This window comes from Pristiophorus japonicus, chromosome 2 (assembly GCF_044704955.1).
Source record: "Pristiophorus japonicus isolate sPriJap1 chromosome 2, sPriJap1.hap1, whole genome shotgun sequence".
NCBI classification, from domain to species: Eukaryota; Metazoa; Chordata; class Chondrichthyes; family Pristiophoridae; genus Pristiophorus; species Pristiophorus japonicus.
This window is the reverse complement of record NC_091978.1, coordinates 117,128,732-117,151,424: the sequence shown is the minus strand read 5'-3', so window position 1 is coordinate 117,151,424 and position 22,693 is coordinate 117,128,732. Positions and strand designations below refer to the sequence as shown.

Below are 22,693 nucleotides of genomic sequence, written 5' to 3'. Positions count from 1 at the left end.
TGGGCAGCAAGGTCGGTGAGAGAGTAGGATGGGACAGTTGAGGTTGCTACTCATGAGGAGACAGTGACGAGTGCCACAATGGGCCCATCGGAGGATGCCAAGAGAGGCACAGAGGGAAGCTGCAGGCTTGCCTAAAAGGGAGTCGAGCCTGGGACGACGGCAGGAGAATAGGAAGGTCGAAGAGTAATGAAGGGTTGGGGTAGAAATTTGGGAGGGCAGAGTATCCGAGTGAGGAGAGACGAAGGCAGCATGACGACAGGGGAGACTGGTCAGGGAGGGATAGACCGCACGCAAATAGACACGGGAAAAAGCTTAATTTACATAGGGAATAGTTTGATGACTATAGTAGTATCAGTATAATTAAGATCAATTATATTAAAACAAAATTGATTCATATATTTTAAGTAAATTTAAAATCAGAACTTGAGGAATTGAAAAGTTAAATCAGTCTGTCTCATTAAATCATTTGCCGGTAGATCAACAAGTACAATGAGAAGTCATCATTCCAAAGACTGTTGATCTAACTGCTAGTTTTTTTTTAAAAAAAAGAATCTTGGTGATTTAAATGGAGACCCCACTCTCCTGTGAGATTTCGAGACAGTTTGAAAGAAAATCAATTTGAAACAAAATCTTGAAACAAGTATAAACAATGTAGCAATTATAGGGATGAGTATTTCCTGGGAGAAACCGGGGATAGGTTGGTGACAATAGTAAAGAGAGCAGAGTTAAAGTTGGAGGTCCTCTGGAGAGCAAAAGTTGCAATCGGTAGGATGGAGTCAGTCTGGAGCATCAACGAACCGTTGTCCAAGTTCGGAGACAGGAGTAGCAGATAAGAGAAGTCCAGAAGTTATTTGAAAGGTAGAGAATTGAAGGATGAGAGACGACAGCAGTAGCAGTAACCAACAGGGCTGAAAAAACAGGCGAACGAGTCACCCAGCTCAGCAGAGAAACAGCCACAGTGAGGAAGCTAATATTTTGTTTTAGCAGCAGAGTTTTGACACAGCAAATGAGTCTTACGGAGTAGTCCAATGCTCAAGTGCAGTGGTGTAGTCCAGTGTAGGAATGTTGTCTTGATGTCCAGTGAAGCCCAGGAATTCAGAAACCAAATTTCAAGGCCGAGGATGACTTCAGAGCTCTTCATGGTGCTGCCAGCCTAGCAGCAGCCATTTTGCAAAGGCCTAGATGAGGGTTTACCATAGTAAATGGGCTGAGGTCGGGTGAAGCCAGCAATGTTGCAGGGATGCAAGTAGGCAGTCTTTGTGATTGAGAGGATATAAGGTTGGAAGCTCAGTTTGGAATTCAATAGGATGCTGTGGTTGCAAGCAATCTTCTTCAGCCTGAAAGAGTGGTTGGGCAGGCGGATGGAGTTGTGGGAGCTGAAGATGATGGCTTTGGTCTTCCCAATGTTTAGCTGCAAAAAATTGCAGTTCATCCAAGACTGGATGTTGAACCAAATATCTGATGGCACAGAGACATTGGAAGGGTCTAGAGATGTAGAGCTGGGTGTCATCAGTGTACATGTGTAACCCGATGCCATGTCTACAAATGATGTTGCCAAAGGGTAGCATTGTAGATGAGAAAGAGGAGGGGGCCAAGCCTTGGGCCGGCGGGGGGGGGGGGGGGGGGGAAAGCTCCTGAGGACATGGCGCCAGGATGAGAAAAGAAGTCATGAGTAGAGATGGTATGCCTACAAGTGGTTTGGTAAGGGTGAAACCATGTGAGGGTAGTCCCATTGAGCTGGACAACAATCGAGGAGAGATGATGACAGAGGACGGTCGATCGTGTCAAATACTGCAGAGGGATTGAAGAGGGATAATGCACCACAGTTCGTCACAGAGGATGTTGTTTGTGACTTTTGTTAGGATCTTTTTGGTGTGGTGGAAGGGAAAGAAATCTGGTTCAAGGTATTTGTGACACTTGACAAGATCAGAGATATAGAGACTATTCTTCCACCCTGTGAAAATGAGCAAGATTAATTATTTCCTGAGAATGATAAATCAGACAAGCTTTCTCCAAACGTAAAACTTTGCGGGTTCTCCTGAGCAAAAATAAATCTTGGCTATCGAGTCATGACCAACAAAGGACATGTCGAGTGTTAAAGGACCAAGTATGACCCTGGCAGAGAACCTGCACACAAGGGCTGAATAACTAAAGAAATTCCAGCAAGTACAATGGCTTCCAGCAGCATGTGACTCACAATCAATGAATGTCACAGAAAGAAGATACACTCGGATACAAAATAAGCTTTTGCTATTACTTCAGGAAGTGACAGGTTTCCTGAATAGTTATTTAAAAATCTATTATCGTTGAAATGGATACAAGCCATTGATACATCTTGTGGGCCATGAAAATGTTGATTAATTGCCTCCCATGATGCAACAGTTTTGATATGAGACTTTTGTACATATACCAGAAAAATTCTGATTTCAGCAGATACCTTGTTGCGAACTGCAGCATCAGTGCATACTAAAACAGATCAAAGCTTCCAAGTGAAGATGAAGGCACACGTGGATTGACTTCACATAGCATTTCAGCTACAGTAAATTGACTATAGGAGATACAGCAACATCATTCAGGAGAATGAGCTCTGTAAACTGACCATTGAACAATGGACAGGTAAAAATGCCAAGGCTGGATAAGAATCTGATACTATACTGGGCTATGCAGGAGAATTGATGGTTCAATTCTTATTAAAAGGCACTCAATTGGTGATTTCTACATCAATTACCTATGTTATTACAGTGACTACACTTCAAATGTACTTAATTGTCTGTAAAGTGCGTTCGGAGGTCCTAATGTCATGAAAGGCGTGGTACAAGTGCAAGTTATTTCTTTCCTTTCCCTCCTGAGAAGTTGGACAGAATACATGTAGGACAGCAATGCAAAAATATAAGCAAAAGTATATGGTGGCTCAACTTGAGCAAATATCATCAAGAACTGACTTGTGTGTGCAGAAGAGAGAACAAACTTAGCTGACCCTGTATTCCATCATTGGAAGAAAGTCACAGGTAGCCTGAAGTATCCACAGAGTAATGGGAAGCAGGGAGTGCCGTGTGAACCATAGGATTTGCCGAAGAAATCAATGGACCCATATTTTTCATTGTTACCATACCATGCAATACCTTTGGTAAATAGCTGCAATCCAGCAGAACTATTAATGGGACAAAGGCTGAGAACTACTTTGCCCAGTATGGACAAGAATTCTCAATCCTTAGTGGCCATATTTCATCAACCTTTGAGAAAAGGAAGTGGTGCATAAATACTATCAGGTGGAAAACTATAATTTCAGACACTTGGTCAGAATGCTAGCAAGTCTGAGTGAAACAAAATCCAGGTGAAGGATTCAAGGATCTGGTGAATAGTGCAACAGGAAACCTCAATGTCTCAAAAATATTAGGTGGTTTATAAGAAGCAACCATCTTGATTGTATTCCTAACTCAATAGAAAAAGATATACCAAACCAGCCTTAACCTAGTACTCGAGGACAAAAGCACCCCAGAGCTGGAGCAGCGATAAATTCATAATCTAGTGAAACAGGAAGGCACAGGTAGGAGGACAGGATTTGGGAAGATACCTCTCTCTGCAGAAAGAATGTCATTTTGAGAAGGTGAACATTTATGGGAATACTGTTTGAATTAATTCAGGGAAATATACAGACATCAGTCAAATCAGAAACCTTTTTTTATAGTATATAATGGAGAATCTGAAATATATGGCAGTGTTGCTGAGGGAATGTAAGGTTAGGGAGTGCTGAGTTACTGCAAAGATTGAGAACATGGGTATAAGCAGGTTGGGGCAGTGTGCAGTTGCAGAATTTTCAGCGTCAATCTAGTAAGCTCCTAGAAACAGGTCCTGAAGATCTCTTGCATCCGAGTTCATTCAAAATGAACCCTTAATGCAACAGCCTCCTGTTATTTTATTCTATTTCTCCAGGTGTTTTCTTCGCATTTTCATTGTTGTGATGAATATTATCTTCTGGTGTTCATACTGTATCTCCTATAGAGGTGGGTTCAGTGCACAAAAAAGGGAAAGAAAATACAGTGAAATAATAATTAACACTCTTTTTCTATAAAAAAAAGGATAATATACAACAGGGGTGCCAGAAAGAACCTGCCACACTGGGAATTAGAAAGGAGATAAAAATTGAATGTAAGGAAAGAAAATCTCTCAGTCTGTGCTTATTTTACCAGTCATAGCCAGGTTTTGCATTTTATATCCGATTATCACCACTTTCAGAAGCACAAGACAAAATGAAAGTTCTGCGTTTTCAGCACAATTTGAGCGCGAGTCATTCATTCTGTTATGCGATGATTTTGAGATGGGCGACTGGGTGACATCATCAAAACCCTGGTCGCTGATTTGGCGCGTGGGCAGGAACATCGGCAGGGCCCAGGGACAGAGGAGTGGGAAGGTCGGGGCGGATGAGTGGCGAGTGTTTGTGGCGAGATGCGGTGAATGTTTATGGCAGAGGAGCGGCAAGAGATCATGGCGGAGGTGTGACAGATGAGGGTACGGGGCCCAGAAGAGCCGAGGGCCCAGGGGCAGCACGGGCCAGCCCACACTGTGATATGTGTGCGCACTAGGTCCGTGCAGCAGAGCAGGTCTCCAATCGTCCTGGTTAATCCTTGCCACTAGATAAAGGCCTAGCTCTGTCGAGCCCGTGTGGTGGCTGATGTGCAACGGTCACCACACGTAAAAAAAATCCAGACACCGGCATCTTCCACTCCCTCATTTGGAGTTCAGGACTGGAACATCAGGTCCTTTATCGAAACACCTGTGAACTCGTGGAAACAAGTCATCCTCGTTTGAGGGACCGCCTATGATGATGATATATGAATCAACGTACTGACAGTTCATTATGTCTGTATCATCTCTGTCCTGACACAACCATGTCTGATTTTTTCAGTCTACGCAACCAGTCTGCAAAAAGTGAGAGTCACAGAATTTTCTGTTCAGTTTATCTTCACCGAGATGTTTGCTACTCCTGTAAGTTATCATTATGCCCTCTGGTAATAGTACAAGTCACTTTGAAATGAAGATAACCTTAAAACAGCAGCATAGGAAAGAGTCATAGTCAGCGGTGTTTGCAAAAGTGGCTCCGTAGATAATGTGTGCTACCTGTTGCTGGTTGCAGATATTGATTTATCCATTGTTGTCCATTTGCACACTGTTACTGGTTCATTTTTCTGCAACTCTGCTGTTAATGCTCTGTTGCTTTCAAATTATGTTGCACCACACTTCATGTAGAGTTCCAGATTGTGAAATCTCAGGTTCAGTTATCCCAGTTTTTGGATGAATATCACTTTCTTTAACTTTTCATTTCAGGTTATCCTTGAATGTTTAATCTAACTCTCTACTGTCCTTTATCCAGTTGTCAGTCACCTGTAAATGTGTCGTTGGGAAGCTGTTCCCCTGCATATGTCTGGCTCACCAGAGTTGCATCTGTATATCCACAACTTCAATGTTGGTCATGTTGATGCATTGTAGCACTTTGATAGTGTCACTCTGCTTTGCATAATTTTCATGAGAAATTGTATTTGTCTTTGAGATCTTTCCAGCTACTTCATGTTCTGATGGTAAATAATTTAGGTTTTGCAGCTGTATAAAAGTGTAGTGAGAACAACTGCTCTATACACCCACAGTTTTGTGTACTTCTTTGACTGCAAAACACTTTGGGATGTCCTGAGGTCGTGAAAGGTACTACATTCAACATCAACATCTTGTATTTATCTAGCACCTTTACCGTATTTAAAAAAAAGTTTTAATTATGGTTAAAAATAAATGTAACATAGTGGGCAGGGTTTTTAAAAATAATGTGTTTTTAAAATGTAATTTAATTATATTTTTATATGTTTTTAAACTCTTATGCCTGTAAAAGTAGACTATGCACCTGCTTTTATCAGGCGCAAGAGTTTTGAGGACATTTACTGGGCAAGATATGCATAAATCCCGCAATCTTGCCCTGGCAAATGTCCTCGCTCCAGTGATACGGAGGATCTGTCAAGCCAGAAACTTGACCGGTCGTAAAAGCCGGTTTTCAGCGCATGCGCATTGCGTGCTGAAAACTCTTTTTTCCGATGCCTTCCCGGGTCCATAGAAACTTCGGACGGACACTGGGAGACTGCGATTTTTGGGCCATTCTTTCCTTAACTTCAGGCCAGGTTGGTTCCTACATGATGACATTTCAGTGGCTATATGCCCAATGGCATTGTTTGATACAACGTTTACATATTTACTGCTCATTTGCCACAGATTTGTTGGCCCAGCTGTGCATTGTGATTCTGTGTGTTCCATGGATATACAAGGTACTGCATTTAGCTTTGTGTCCCCCTCATGATCTTGGGTTTATCGTAAGGTTGATATGGTGCAGTCCCATGCATAACTTTGGTCTTCTTTAAGCTGAACTGTCTTGTATCATTGACTCACCAAACAGAACAATAATAACAACAATCTGCACTTATGTAGGCCTTTAATGTACAAAATGTTCCAAGGTGTTTCACACATGGAAATAGACAAGTAAGTGGACCACGGGGCATGGGGCGAGAGATTAGGAGGAATTACAAAGTTTGCTCAAAAAATGGGTTTTGAGGAAGTTTTTAAAGGTGGGGAGAGGAATAAAGTAGCAAAAGAGTTTCAGAGAGTGGTACCAAGGCAGCGGAAAGTCCTGCCACCAATAGTGGACTGCGAAGGGCGAGTTGCTGAAAAAGCCAATCAAGACTGCAGGGTCCGGAGGGCAATACAAGGAAATTGCGGAGAAAGAGTGGGCAGGACCGTGGAAGGATTTGAAGATAAGGACGAGGATATGTTGGGGGACGGGGGCACTCTAGGTCAGTAAACTAAAGGTGATTGGTGAATTGGACTTAGTGTAGGACAGAATATGGTTAGCTGCATTTTGGCTAAGTAAGGGTTTATGGAGTGTGGTGGATGGGAGGCCAGAAAACAAGGCATTGGAATAAAGTGAAGAGGCGGCAGAAGCATGGCTAAGGCTTTCAGTGATGGAGGGGAAAGCAGACAATATTGCTCATGTGGAAATAGACAGTGTTGGTGTTGGATATAATCTATGTGGAGTTCAGCCTGGGGACAAACAGAATGGCAAGGCTTTGTATGATCTGGTTCAGTCAGAGTGAGTGGGAGGGTGGGGAGGGGGCTGGAGGTGGGAGGGGAGGTGAGAGGGTGAGTAGATGGAATCAGTGGCAAGGAAGAGGAGTTTATGACAGAGGCCAAAAATTCAGTCTTCCATTGGAGGAAGTTGTGGCCAATCCGTGATATTGAACAGACAGTCTGATATCACAAAGGTAGGATCGAAAGAGGCAGTGGACAGCTAGTGCTAGGTGTCATCAACATATCCAGGGGATGTTGACCCTGTGCCTGCAAATAATGTCGCCAAGGGGCAGTCAGCAGATGAGGAAGAAGAGTGAGCCAAGGATAGAAGCTTGGGGAACTTCAGATATAGCAGTGTAGGGTGGGAATAGAGACCATATGTTATAGATCAGCTTCTAAATGTGCAAGATTAATCCTGACATCCTCCCTTGTCCTTTTAGACCTGGATCATGCTCTCCCTCTCTCTCCTCCCCCAACCCCCCTTAGTGTAGCAGGAGCTGGACAACTGCTACATTCTCCTGCCTCTTCATATCATACAAATAAAAAGAAATCCCTGATGACTTGGTTGATAAATGTACCACTAGCCATACAGAGCAGGAAGGTCCCAAGAAACGGTGTTAGCCAGTCTCAGCAGAGATCACAGTTGGGGCACTACAGTTTTCTTCAGCGACTGTAGATCAGGAAGGAAAAATCAGCCAAGATTCCTGCTCCCCATAGCTAGGCAGTAATCTGCTGTGGAAAGTGCCCATGTGTAAATGTTGGTTGAGCACAGGATAGGGCATGAAGAAGCCTCATAATGGAATATCCTACAAACTTGAATTATTCAGTTTTACACATGAAGAAAGGTTGCTTGAAAGAAGTACCTGAAGGCCTCCATTGACTATGGAACTGTACTCCAGCATGAGTCACTGCCTTCAAGAGATGAGCGATAAAGGGAGAGGGAAAGTTAGAGAAGAAAAGAAAATAATTTGTGTGTCCCAAGGCAATAATCTCTGGCTGAGGTGAAGGTTATAAACTGTTAAACTTTGCTCGAATGGGTATGTAATCTCAATCTCTTGATGCGATACTGCCTTGTAAGATGTTTTAAATTGTGCTATATTCTATATCCAAGTGCAAAACTAATGGGTTCATACCCACCCCATTTCTACAACAGTTCTTGGTACTAATTATTAATGAAGCTACTTGCTTGATTGAACAAATATCAGCTGCACCATTTCAAATATTGGGGCAGATTTTGGTCAGGGGTCATTTTCTTCCAGCCCGTGCCCAAACCAAGAGACCCAAGGATCAATGCAAATCGATCCTCGGACCTCCTTGGCATACTTGGTGTGAGCTGCTGGTGCTGAATGTGCCTCCATAGACAGCCCTGCCGAGCAAAAACATCAGTGTTTGGCTGCCTGAGGCAAGTCCCGGGTGGGGGTGTTGTGATCATGACTCCTATGGAGTTGGAAGTACACTCTTGCTCCAGACTCCGCAGGCTTTTTAAAAAAAAAACATTTGTTAAATTTGTCTGGAGTTGGCGGCCGCATGGGCCACTGAAGAACCCTGAGCAAGTGATGCCTGCCGCACTTATTGCTGTCTTAATTTCAGGATCGGATCCTTCAACAGATTTAAGGATGCCTTAAAAAAAAGGACCCCACGAATTTCGCAGTGGGATCAATGCCTGTGCAGGCCATCCCACTATTAAATTGGTGCCTTTTGCACCCTTTTCACACCCTCAACTCATACAAATTTCTATCCCACTATTTAGGCACACATGAGTCTGAACTGAAACTTTATTTGTTTAATGAATAGAGTGATGATTTATATTTTATACCATCAGTGTGAGAGCTTGTTTATGCTGCAGATACATGTCTATTCAGAACTGTTCAATCTAGTTTCCCATATGACCTTTGTATGGCCAGGAGAGGTGAAAGGATTATGTCTTTGTACATCCTGAAGGGTTGAGTAAATACATCTCTGTTTGGTTTGTTGAGTCAGTTTGACCTGAGCTGCCCGGAGCCAATCAAACTCCGAAACCAGATGTGAACTGCTGAAATTGCTGAAGCAGATTCACTGGTTCAGGTCACAGCCCCATTCAGCTCCAAAGTGTTTGTTCAGGTGCTGCCTTTGGATTTCTTGATGAATGGAGAAATCTACAGGTTTTTTTAATATAAGAAATCACTACCAAGTTATATATATCAAAACTCATGTTATACTCTAACCAGCCATGGCTAGCTGTGTTTAACTTTCAACCTCTTATTGCACTCACCCGTTAAAATTTCAGACATCACAATTTTCCTCATTTAGCACTAAAGTATTTCCAAAAATAACTGATAAATTGGAATAAACTCTGTCTCCAATTCCCTTTTTAATTACGGAAATATGCAAGGTGTTCTGTTTTTGTTTACTTGTCAAGACCAAAATAGTAGACCAGTCAATCCAAATGTAAAGGAAATCATGATTTATATTACTGTGCATCTAAGTAATTAAACTGAATTGGAGGCATTTTTTTCAAGTAAACATTATTTTGGGTAGTAGTTTAGAATTAGAGAAAATTGGATGGTTTAATGAAAAACTATAAACTTTAATATCTGATTTATGCCCCTGTAAATATAGTTTACAATCAGTGCAGTGTCAACACCAAAAAACACCCTTTCATCCTTTTGTGATGTTAGACATTAAAGGAAAAGGTAAGGGTGGGGATGGAATGCCAGGGCTCCAGAAGTCTGCAAACAGAATAGAAACTATAATTTCTGTTCTTTTGCAAGGTAAAAGATTTACAAAATAAGAAATTCTCCCAATTGCTTGGAAAAGCTTCACATTGAAGAGATATCCTCCTCCCCTATATTCTTTTACTTTTAAGGAAAATCAATCTTCTTTGTGTTTTTATTTTAAATTCAGACTGGACTGGATTTTCGGCTTGTTGCATCTGTTTTTGCCCCAGAAGGGCGGCAATGGCGGCGGTAAGCTCTTCTGGGCGAACGGCCAGCTTCAAGCACCCTACCGGGGGTTTTCGGGGCCAGTTTCGGGGTGGGGGGGGGGGGGGCAGGGAGCATTACCACCTGGAAGAGGTGAACCAGGGTGCAACACCCCTGGTTGCGAAACCGGCTTGATTTTTGGCTCCTGCCTGACCCTTAGTGCCCGTAGAGCGCTGTACTGGGACCGCCTGTGAAAGCGGGCAGTCCAACCGGTAGCGGCTGCAGTGAGGTGAGTAATGTTGACCTCAGGTATGTGTGATTGTTTTTTATTTTATTTTTGCGATTCATGTGGTGGTGGCGTGAGTTATTTATTGGGAATGTTTTTGGTGGCTTTTTCTTTCAGGCTTTTTTTCTCTCCCCAGGATTCTCTTGGAGCGCTTCGAGGCCAGCTCTTTAGCTCGGGAGTTTCCTATGCTCAGCTGGCCTAGCGCTCTAAGAGAGGGGTGCAACTGAGGCCCAAACCTTTCCCAGGGGCAAACATTACCACCCCGAAATGAGGAAAGCCGAAAATCCAGCAAAAGTATGTTACTCATGAATAAAATCCATTACCAATTCTTCTTAATAGACTGCTTTGCTGTGGAGAAATTTAGCTCAAATATAACTTCCCTTATGGGAGGACCTTGCTTCTTTATCCAGTACATTCTGAGCAAGGAATTTACCATCGCATGTAGTCGGCAGTTTAGTTTTACCACTTGTATGTCAATAAATAAGTTCCAGGTGAGCACATACTGCCAGGTATGTCTCTTTTTATAAGATAATTGGATATAAGTTGGCTACTAACCAGATAAAGTGGCTAAAATATCTCATCTGGAATCAATTTTATTGTTAAGCGATGATGCTCTGTCAGGAGAAAGCTTCTCCTATTAGTAGTTGGTGTTGGAGAGAAAGGAAAACTAGCCCGAGGGAAGTGGCTGGCCACTTGGGAGTGGGTAAAAAGTTAATGAAATAAGTAAGGCACTTTTATGTTATAAATTAGTACAGCATAAAACTATGGCTCTACAATTCAGCTATCAGGGTAAGGTTTTCGTAAGGTGAATGCAGAGAGCTGGTTCTGTGTAGTCGTTCAGTATAAATGCGGAGCAAAGCATGTTTATGGAAGCTGTTTATTCAGTTCTCAATCAAAAAGTGGGAGAGAATGCATACCACTTGCCCAAAGCTGGATAAAGCTAGGCACATGTAGAAAATAGCCTTAAAAGAGCACAAAAGAATGGGGGGGAGGGAAACTTTTCATTTAATTTGTTCTCAATTTTTGTTCCCCTCTTCTGCTCCTCTCCTGAGTAAGCTTGGGGTATGGTTCCACAGGTCCCGACAGTCCAAGTGCAAATGAAGAAAAAAAACTGCAAATGCTGAATGAAAATGAGGTGATAGAAATACACAGCAGAACCATCAGCATCTGAAAAGAGAAAAGACTAGTTATCGTTTCAAATGTAGACCGGGTCTCCAGCACTATGTGAAACTCTCTTTGCTTTTTTGCTGGTTGACCTACTGCGTATTTCTAGCATTTTCTGTTTTTGTTCATAAGAACATAAGAAATAGGAACAGGATTAGGCCATACGGCCCCTCGAGCCTGCTCCGCCATTCAATAAGATCATGGCTGATCTGATCATGGACTCAACTCCACTTCCCCACCTGCTCCCCATAACCCCTTATCCCCTTACTGTCTGTTTCTGTCTTAAATTTATTCAATGATCCAGCTTCCACAGCTCTCTGAGGCAGTGAATTCCACAGACTTACAACTCTCAGAGAAGAAATTTCTCCTCATCTGTTTTAAATGGGCGGCCCCTTATTCTAAGATCATGCCCTCTAGTTCTAGTCTCCCCCATCAGTGGAAACATCCTCTCTGCATCCACCTTGTCTAGCCCCCTCATAATCTTTTGCATTTCGATAAGATCACCTCTCATTCTTCTGAATTCCAATGAGTAGAGGCCCAATCTACTCAACCTTTCCTCATAAGTCATCAACCTCGTGAACCTTCTCTGAACTGCCTCCAAAGCAAGTATATCCTGTCGTAAGCAAAACTGCACGCAGTATTCCAGGTGTGGCCTCACCAATACCTTATATAGCTGTAGCAAGACTTCCCTGCTTTTCTACTCCATCCCCTTTGCAATAAAGGCCAAGATTCCATTGGCCTTCCTGATCACTTGCTGTACCTGCATACTAACCTTTTGTGTTTCATGCACAAGTGCCCCCAAGTCCCGCTGTACTGCGGCACTTTGCAATCTTTCTCTATTTAAATAATAACTTGCTCTTTGATTTTTTTTCTGCCAAAGTGCATGGCCTCACACTTTCCAACATTATACTCCATCTGCCAAATTTTTGCCCACTCATTTAGCCTGTCTATGTCCTTTTGCAGATTTTTTGTGTCCTTCTCACGCATTGCTTTTCCTCCCATCTTTGTATCGTCAGCAAACTTGGCTACATTACATTTGGTCCCTTCTTCCAAGTCCCAGCACTGATCCCTGCGGCACCCCGTTCCCAACCAGAGAATGAACCATTTATCCCGACTCTCTGTTCTCTGTTAGGTAGCCGATCCTCTATCCATGCTAATATATTACCCCCAACCCGCGTGAACTTTTATCTTGTGCAGTAACCTTTTATGTGGCACCTTGTCAAATGCCTTCTGGAAGTCCAAATACATCACATCCACTGGTTCCCCTTTATCCACCCTGTTCGTTACATCCTCAATGAACTCCAGCAAATTTGTCAAACATGACTTCCCCTTCATAAATCCATGTTGACTCTGCCTGACCGAATTTTGCTTTCCAAATGTCCTACTACTGCTTATTTAATAATGAACTCCAACATTTTCCCAATCACAGATGTTAGGCTAACTGGTCTATTGTTTCCTGCTTTTTGTCTGCCTCCTTTTATTAAATAGGGGTGTTAGATTTGCAGTTTTCCAATCTGCTGGGACCTCTCCAGAATCCAGGGAATTTTGCTAAATTACAACCAATGCATCCACAGTCCCTGTCGCTACTTCTCTTAAGACCCGAGGATGCAAACCATCAGGTACAGGGGATTTATCTGCCTTTAGTCCCAATATCTTACTGAGTACCACCTCCTTAGTGATTGTGTTAAGTTCGTCCCCCCCTATAGCCCCTTGACTATCCACTGTTGGAATATTGTTAGTGTCCTCTATCATACAAAATATTTCTTCAGAGTTTCTGCCATCTCCATGTTCCCCATTACTAATTCCTCGGTCTCGTCCTCTAAGGAACCAACATTTACTTTAGCCATTCTTTTCCTTTAGAAACTCTTGCTATCTGTGCACTTTCGAGCCAGTATCACCGTTTAGAGATACTGGGGTAGATCTTGACTTAGCGCGATAGTGTAAAGCAGGTGATAGCTAGTCGACAACCTGCTATACATCTCTTCGATTTTCATTTCAATTGAAGTCAGTAGAAATTAAAATCTCAAAGATGTATAACATGCGGCTGATTCAATACCGTCCACTTTACACTATCATTCCAAGTCAAAGTTGCCCCCTCTGTGTTGAAATACACTGCCCTGTGTGACACTGAGCCATTCACACTAAGAAGTTTCTTGGCTACATCTCTCATCTATCCAGTGTGACGGTAGGGATGCCACAGGTTTAGGGAGACAGAGAGGAAAAATCATCTATCCAGTGAATCCTACTGACAACTGCTCCTGTGTGGACATTGGATGAGGACGGGATTGGATTTGGCAGTCTAGGCTAACAGACGAAGATTAGTCTGTTGTGAAACAGATTCGTTTTATCCTGTTGATGATGTGTTGTTGCTGTAGTCATTCTGTTCAGTGCAGGTGGAATCACAGTTGAGTGAGGTGCTGGAGGGTGCCCAATTCCTATAGAACTGTACTTCAGTACAAGATGTGTCTTCGAGAGAAGAAGGCAGAATAGAAACTCACTGCTGTGTAATTGGGAATACCATTGGCTGGGAGTTTAGTGGTATCTGAATGAGCAGATCTGTGCAATGATCATACCATACTGAACTTAGACCCATATGGGAGTGGTGTGTTTATTGGTTGTCTTTGATGTTTTATTTACTCACTGCTAAAATACTGTTGCTATTTCCTTCAAAATTACGTTAGTTAGGACTTCCTTGACTTTAAATGTAATGAGATTTGTTTGAACTGGAACATTAACATTCAAACTACTAACATTAGTGATCTGTGTGACAGCATTGAATGAATTGTTGGGGTATGACTTATTAGATCTGCAGTGTAACGCTTTAAACCATGCAATCTATAATCAGAAACAGAGATGACTCTGCAAGCTCTGTAATTGGCCTTGGCTCCCCTGGGTTAATTAAGGGGAAGGTTGTATAACTCTTCTGCTCCTGATTGCTATCCAGTGAGTCCTGTGCAGATGAATAGCGGGTGGGGACTGGATCAGGCTGGGTTCTAAATTCTGCCTCAGTCAACAAGCCTACTGCAGTACTCACTGTCAAAGTTTACATACGAATGATGGAAACTTGGGAATGGTACCAGAGGGTAACTGGCATCTACGGAACTGTATTTCCATCTATGAGTCAATGTCTTCAGAAGAGATGGGGAAAGGAAAAAATTACAAGGGGAAATAAATAGTCTTATAAGATTTATTAAATAGCAAAGAAAAATTACAGTACTTTTTTAATATACAAATTTCTGATAAGATAGAGCCATGTTTGTATTTTGTAACTGTTAATATTCAAGTCCTGGGACATTATGTACTCATTACGTGGCTCATTGTGTAGAAATGGTGCCTAAAGCTAAGCAAAGTTTCTTAGTATGGCTTTAGTTTACAGAAGGACATATTGGGGAAAAAATAACTATTATACTCGCAACTAGCAAGACTTCAGCAAAATAAAACATTGTACGTTGCACAAAATTTGTCCAATCTGGTAGGAGATGCCCAACTAGTCACCTTCTCCGAAACAAAACCAATAGCAAAGCTGGCACTCAGCAGGATGATATTAGACGGCATTTTCAGATGATCTATACCAAAGCCATACTAAGAAACTTTGCTTAGCTTTAGGCACCATTACTACGCAATGAGCCATGTAATGAGTACATAATGTCCCAGGACTTGAATAGTATTAACAGTTACAAAATACAAACATGGCTCTATCTTATCAGAAATTTGTATATTAAAAAAGTACTGTAATTTTTCTTTGCTATTTAATAAATCTTAGACTATTTATTTCCCCTTGTAATTTTTTCCTTTCCCCCATCTTCTTCAGTCCATGGTTAAACACTTGTTAGTTACAGTATGATGATCCTATTTATTTGGTGTATTTAACAGATAAAAATGTTGGCCGTAAGATGAAATAATGAATGATGTAGCAGTGGTTTTGTTAAACCAAACTAGGGCAGTTTTTTGTGTACAGGCACATCATAGAGTTTGCTTCCTGTTGTTATGTGGTCAGCACTTGGCCACATAAATTTTAAACAAAAATTAGGTATAATTACTAAATGATGTAAACACTGAAGGAAGCAACTAGAAATCTCGAAGACGGGGATCATGGAGGTCCAATGGAATGGTTTGACATGTGTTCGTGCCCACGAGCCGTCATCAATTCTAAATGCCTGATCTGAGCCATTTCTCTGGGATTGATGTTGAGTGGAGAGGAGGCATTACCCCGCAGGGTGGGAGGAAAAACTGGAGAGCATGTTGCACCACCACAGGCCATTGCATGCACATCTGAGAGACTAGTTCAGAGTAACATTAGCAGAGGCTTTTAAATACGCCTTTCAGCCCCTCTTTTGTATAGTGTGGTACTAGGAGAGCATGAAGGGGAAATTAAATTAAATCATTCAAACAATAAGGCAAATATTGTATCCTTGTATCTGAATTGTCTTGTAAATTGTGTTGTATCTCTTAACTTCATTTTGTATAGTTATCTATGGTATGTTTTCAAACTAAACTGGGGCATCCTGTAGATATGACTTTAATAAATAAAGAATTCTGTCTCAAAGAGCCAGGCTTCTGAAAAGCATGTTAATACTTCTCTGATCTATTCATACTGGTACCTGTTGATAATTGAGGGAAGAAATGATTCACAAAAAAACGGCCTGAGACTGTCAAGCCTGATCATGAAAACTACAATTCTTAGAAAACCTCAAAAACACAGCAAGCCATTGCTATGTTCAGGGACAAAAACAGATCTCCATTTCAAAACGAACCGACTATGTCGCCACTTATTTCAGAACATACTCAGGGTTCCTAATCCCAAGCATAATGGAGACTACTCGGCACAAATGTATACATGGACATGTTGAACACAATTTGAAAGTTGAGTGTTCTGTGTTGGCAAGAGCCAACTTAAGTTACTAATTATTTAAGTTGTTAATTCAGAATTGATTCAAAATCTGACGTGGACTGTTTTGTGTTTTGGAAACCAGATTTACAAATGTTATCTGCTATTGTAAAGTTGTCAGTTTAAGGTGCACTTAAAGCTTTTTTTTTCCCTCCCTACAGCTGGTATGCCAATGGGTGTTCTAAATGTGGCCAAAATAAAACCTTATCAAAGCGGTTTTTACTGTGATGATGAAACCATCAAGTACCCATTCAGGAACAGTACCATCACTTCCACTGTGCTGTATACAGTGGGGTTTACACTGCCCATATCAGCTGTAAGTAGCTCAGACAATCTGTGGAATAGTTGGGGCTGCCCCCTAAACATCTTGTTGATAGGCTGGAGGAGTAGATGGGGGAGATAAAAACATGGTGGTGACTTGTGGTTACTGGTTTAATTATCGTGAAACCTGCTTTATTGTTCCATTCCATATTTTCTTCTAGAATTAGGTAAATGCAAAGTTTTAAAAGTAATCATAAAATATTAAGTATGAATTTCTACTAGTGCTGGGTTCCAGCCTGTCAGCCATTCACTGGTAAATAAACAGAAGTACCACACAGCATTACAAATTACTGGACTATGGGGAGACGGCGGGTCTGCAGCGATAGTTTGTGGATTGCTCTAAGAAAGAGCCAGCACAGTCACAATGGGTCAAACGGTCTCCTTCTGTGCTAGAAACCTCTATGGTACGTGTAATGTGACTGGTGGTTTTGAGGGTCAGGTAATAGCTAACGATTTAATTAAAATAAGACAATTACTTCTAAAATGCGATTTTGTGTGTCTTGCTACTGCATGCGCCTGGCTACTGACTGTTCTATTTTGGCTGTGAATGCTTTGACCTTTTGGATGTGTCAACAGCTGCATATTCAGACACTGACATGCTTTGGCTTATTTTTAGGCAGCTGTGCGTGATAAATTATTACTGCAGCCAATCAGCTTTGCTATGTCTGATTCTTCTAGCTTTTTTGTACTCTTCCAGTTTGTAATGTCACCTAGTCCCGAACAGGATCAACTCCTGAGCTGAACCTGAAGATCCTTCTACTGAGGAATATGTAATTCTTGAGTAAGAAAGAAAAAAAGATCCTTTCACAACCACCAGCCGCTTCAAAGTACTTTACAACCAATGAAGTACATTTTTTGAAGTGTAGTCACTGTTATAATGTAGGAAACACGGCAGCCAATTTGTACACAGCAAGCTCCCATAAACAGCAATGTGATGATGATCAGATAATCTGTTTTAGTGATGTTGATTGAGGGATAAATATTAGTCAGGACACTGGGGATAACTCCCCTGCTCTTCGAAATAGTGCTGAGAGATCTTTTACATCCACCTGAGGCACCAACGGAGCCTCGGTTTAATGTCTTATCTGAAAGACGGCACCTCCGACAGTATAGCAATCCCTCGGTACTGCACTGAAGTGTCAGTCTAGATTTTTGTGGTCAAGTTGCTAGAGTGGGACTTGAATCCTCAACTAACTAAGCCACTACTGGCAGGATAGTCACTGAGAGAGTGCAGGGTGGCTCCCTGCTCCAGCACTGAAACAGCGCTGATCAACCAAAGTTTAGATTTCAGCCTCCACTGATTTCAGCTTCCCCTCCTTGCTCCCAGCTTTGCCAGTTCTCAGCCAGAATCATCTGGTGTGCTGGAGCATTCCAAACCTGAGGGCAGAAATGCTGATCAGGTCAGGATTGGGCAGTGTGGTGCTGCTTCTGCCAGCCAGTTATAGAGTGGCATTGACTGCAGCTGTTGAGAAGTTGGCTCCTGGTTGAATGAAAAGTCATGGTAGCATGAAGAAGTAACAAGGACACAAACCATGGTAAAACTGAGGATGCAAGGGCTCCCCATCTGGGCTCACAAGATGCAGCTCAGTGTCAAACTGATGTACAGCACCGAGTGCAGCCTGGAGGTGTGTAAGAATGAGAGGCTCGCAGCATTATAAACCGTGTAATCCAGGAGTACCTTTAGTAACCCTAAGATTAACAGAATGCTTGCAGCCAACATTCAAATAAGATCCACAGACATGATACGAGTGGTGCTCACAGTACAGTGGGTGACTATCATTTACACTTTGAAGACTGCAGCTGCATTTCTGCTCTAAAAGAAAACTCTCGAGTGCCTTCGGGTTATTCCGGAGCTCCATGGATTAAGAACTGTTTCAGGGACTAACGTCATTGTATTTTTTTTAAAGAGTACTCGGTGTTACTTACAGAAGATTATTTTTAACGTAGGAATTACATGGATAGTTGGTAGAATGTTCAGTGCTTAGAGATTTACTCTTGCCTCTACAATGAATGGTAGGAATTCATTGTATGCACACTTGCTGCTAATTGCTTGTGGTATTAGTCATGCTACACTCCTTTTTTTTTAATAAAAACTTTCCCATTCATTTGAATGGGCACTGTAGATTTAATATTTATAACCCACAACCTTGACCAGGCTGACTACGTCTGTGCATGGTGGTGGAAATTAGTTTCACCTAGTTGGCTTCGCACTGATAATAGCGTGAAGTGGATCTCCTAGTTTAGGATCATTAATTAGCAATTGAAAGTGACAAGCTTGTTGAACTGGATATTATTTTGATGTTGGGCGGAAAAATTAACCTTGCCTTCGGAGTTTCCAATGAAGTGGTTGTTTGGTGGTTTCTTCCAACTGCTGGAAGCATCAAGGGACGGTGATTAATCTTTATATCTCCTGACTTCTTGTTTAGGGATTCGCTATGGCTAAAATATAACATAACAAAATGAAGTAATCTGTGAATGCTGTGACTGCTACACAGTGACTTTGCTGCCACTGTCTGATTGTAGCTTCTTGGGTTTTATTGCTGACATAAAACTCACTTTTTTAGAAACAGTGCTATTGCATCCATTTTAAGTTCCAGTGGTAACCCTTTAATCCTGTAGCATTCCAACCTCAGATCTGACAACTTACAAGATTTCTTGCTGTCAAAGCTGCCATCGTCTGCAGAGATTAAAGATGTGCAACATAGGGGAAAAGAGGATGTGCAACAACTTGGCTTGTTTCCTGAATTCTTCCTTCAGGATTTTCTTTGAAGCAGATCTGTACAAATTGTAAAGTAAACCAAATAGTACAGCAAAAAAGAATGATGACTTAAAGTGCTTCGTGTTTGTGGCATTGTGTTTTCATCGACTCACCTTTTGGCCATTTCTGTGATCACCGCTTACATTTATTAATTCTTTTCGTGCAATTTTTGGCCCTCTTTTAAAGAGAACAAACATAATAATTGTTTCATATGATGGAGTACATTTAGCACAACTGTATGTGGCCATTAGTTCAGAGCTAGTTGTGTGGGTAATCCCAATGGTACTGGAGGTCAGAAGAAAAGTGGGTTTAGTGCTTTGTTATAATCCATGTTTGATGAAAGCTTGTTTGCCAATTCTTGGTGAGAAAATATATAGTAGATTATCTAGTACCTGTAGTAAGAGTAAACCACTGGACTTAAAACGTTTGGGTCACTTGCATAGCATTTGGAACATTATTGCAAAATGGAAGCTAGCTCAACTTGCATTTAATTGTTGACTGTTCCTACGTACTATCAAAAGTAATCAAAAATGCCTATGTTCAGATGAGGAAAGAGGTGTGATGAAAGCCTTTCACATTTCCAGTATTTGCACCAATTAATGTTATCAGTTCAATTGCATTCCCATAAAAATCCCTAAAGTGCAAATGTAATTTCCTACTTTATGATTAACTTAGAGTTGCTGATTTCCTGTAATAATGTCTCGAATAGAACTGTTCAACCACTATCCTGCCATGAACTTGGGACAGATTGTGGTGTAGCAGATGTTATAATGATGACATGTGAATTTTTGGAGTGAGATCTATTTACGAACATACGAAATTGACGGTGAGGAAAAGACCAGCTGCTCCATCAAGCCTGTCCATACCATGGTAGCCGCTCCTTCGTAGCTAAAGACTTCTTCCCATCCCCTCAAACATGAGAGAGGTGAAAAAAATCCAGGGCCAGTAAGGGAGAAATACTCTGGAAAATTCCTCTCTGACCCCCTCAGGCAATTAAAACCAGTCCCGGAGAGCACATGGACCAAGTGTTATCACAAAATACTTTATATGATGCAATCTCTGCCCTAGTTAGGAACCAGTCAAGCTCCCTCTTGAAGGCATGTAGAGAGTCTGCATCCACCATACCAGCTGGCAATGTATTCCACAATTCACGGGGAAAAAACTGCCTAACATCCAGTCTATTTCTACTCTTACATAATTTAAACTTGGGTCAACCTGGTCATCCATAATCTATCAACAGGGATGCTGTCCAGCCCTTTAATTATTTTATAACCCTCTTAGGAGGTCATTTCTATGTCTACACTGCTTTAAATGAAAGAGACCAAGGTTCTTGAGCTTATTTGCGTATCTGAGGTTCTTTAAGCTACACATTATTCTTGTAGCTCTCCTTGTCCAAGGCCATTATATCACCCACCATGTGCGGGGACCACAGTTGAGCTCAGTATTCTAGATGCAGTCTTACCAGCAACCTGTATAGTGTCAAAATGGTGTCCTTAGATTTATATTGAATGGTTCTATTAATACAACCCAATACCCTGTTAGCTTTAGCTATAGCTTCTCTAAATTGGTCATGAACCTTCAGTGACCTGTGCACGATAACATCAAGGGTCTTTTTCTCTCTCAACCTCTCAGAATTCCTGCAATGATGGGTGTATTCTGTGTTGGCCCTAACAACATGCATGACACTACATTTATCTAAGTTAAATGCCATTTGCCATTGTATGGTCCATTCCCTTTCAGGAAGCTCAGTGGAAGGCATAACAAGAAACCCATAAGGCATTATAGGGAAACAACAGGATCCAAAAAGACGCAGGCTAAAAAGGAATGGTGGGGGGTGCGAGAAGGCGAGACCTTGTGCGGATCTTCAGATGGAAGTGCATTTAAAAGCCCACACAGTTTCAAGTTAAGTGTATTAGTCTTTTTAAAGGCCCTTCTTAGATTTTTTTTCCCCCTACTAGCACTTAAGTTTTCCTGAGGCCAAAGTCTACCAAGCAAATAAAGCTGCCCGAGAGATGCTCTGGGCCCTCTTGCTCTCACACCCCAAAATCTGTAACGATGTAGAAAATCTTACTTTGGCAGACGTTTGTGAAGGCTCCTCTTCCCCATACCAGTGGTGCCCTCAGACCTCCCGATAGCATCATAGTGTGAGAAGTCTTCCAATCACAGCATGTTATGCTTTACATAGTGTTGCATGAAATAATGCATGCCAGAGTGATCAGGAGCTAGTGTTGTCTGTTTGGCTGCAATTTTAAAGATGCGACCAACCACTTCCTGCCTTACCCACCTGGGACTGACTGCAGTCACCTGCCTTCTCAGAGTCTTGACCTGCAGAGGGGAGCATACCAAACTCCTACTTCCTGCAAGTGCATCAATGGCTATCATGCAGCACAGAGCTTGCACATGTGCAGCTACAGTAATGTCAGTGCTGATTTATGCGATGGTGCTGTGGAGTGGCACAAAGGAAAATCTTCCTCACAAACATCTTATGCAGCACCATCTCGACTGCAGCAGCCATCAAAGAGGAGGCCAAGTGCTGGGCTGCACCTTAACTTCCTGGGTCACGCATTCACATACGGATCCTTTCCCTTCATCCTGGCCTGCCACATCTTAATTCCTGCCCCTTCAGCTTAGGCAAAAATTACTGATCGGTTGAGATGCCTTTTAATGATCTCCAGAAATTTTCTAATGTTTTCTCCATGTGACACACTCCTTTAATTGTGCCCAGCCCTTTAAATTATGATTTGTCCACAGTTTTCAACTCCTACCAGTATAAAGCCAGCAGAGCTTACCCCTGGAATTGCAAATCATTATGCAAGTAAGGTTAGACACGGAAATTGCATATGACTGATCGGAGACCAAAACATTGGTGTGTTGCATACTCATTGAGCAATTAGTATTAAGTTACACCAAGTACCAACATATTGTTTTAAAATGAAATAATCTGGTTACAATGTAGAGAACTGATATACAGAAGTCAAAGTTACTAATTTTTCATTTCCAATTAATGCTGTATGCATCATAACAAATTTCAAGTTCAAACCCTCACAATGTGCTAAATGTGTGACTTGAACACATGAAACGTGCAAAGAACTGAATGTTGTATTTATATATTCTCTTACTATTAATAGATTACCAAAATAATGTCATTATTAGAGTAATTCTCTCCTAATTAAAACCCTGGCATCACCAGGGCACTACACAACCAATTTTCCTAATAACTACCTTCTAACATTGTTAAATACATAAATGAAAAGGGTACTTTTCTCGGATGAGGA

At 41.7% G+C, this 22,693-nt stretch overlaps 1 protein-coding gene across 3 annotated transcripts in view; it reads left to right on the top strand.

The window, feature by feature from the left end:
- plpp1a (phospholipid phosphatase 1a) overlaps nucleotides 1-22,693 on the top strand; it is a 171,890-nt gene that overhangs the window by 37,058 nt on the left and 112,139 nt on the right. For 2 of the 3 annotated variants that reach the window (XM_070868811.1, XM_070868824.1), the window contains one exon: nucleotides 16,501-16,655. The exons of the other annotated variant lie outside the window; for it this stretch is intronic. In XM_070868811.1, the coding sequence (XP_070724912.1) occupies nucleotides 16,501-16,655 (155 nt within the window). The remainder of the gene's footprint in view (nucleotides 1-16,500; nucleotides 16,656-22,693) is intronic. 3 annotated transcript variants of the gene reach the window in all.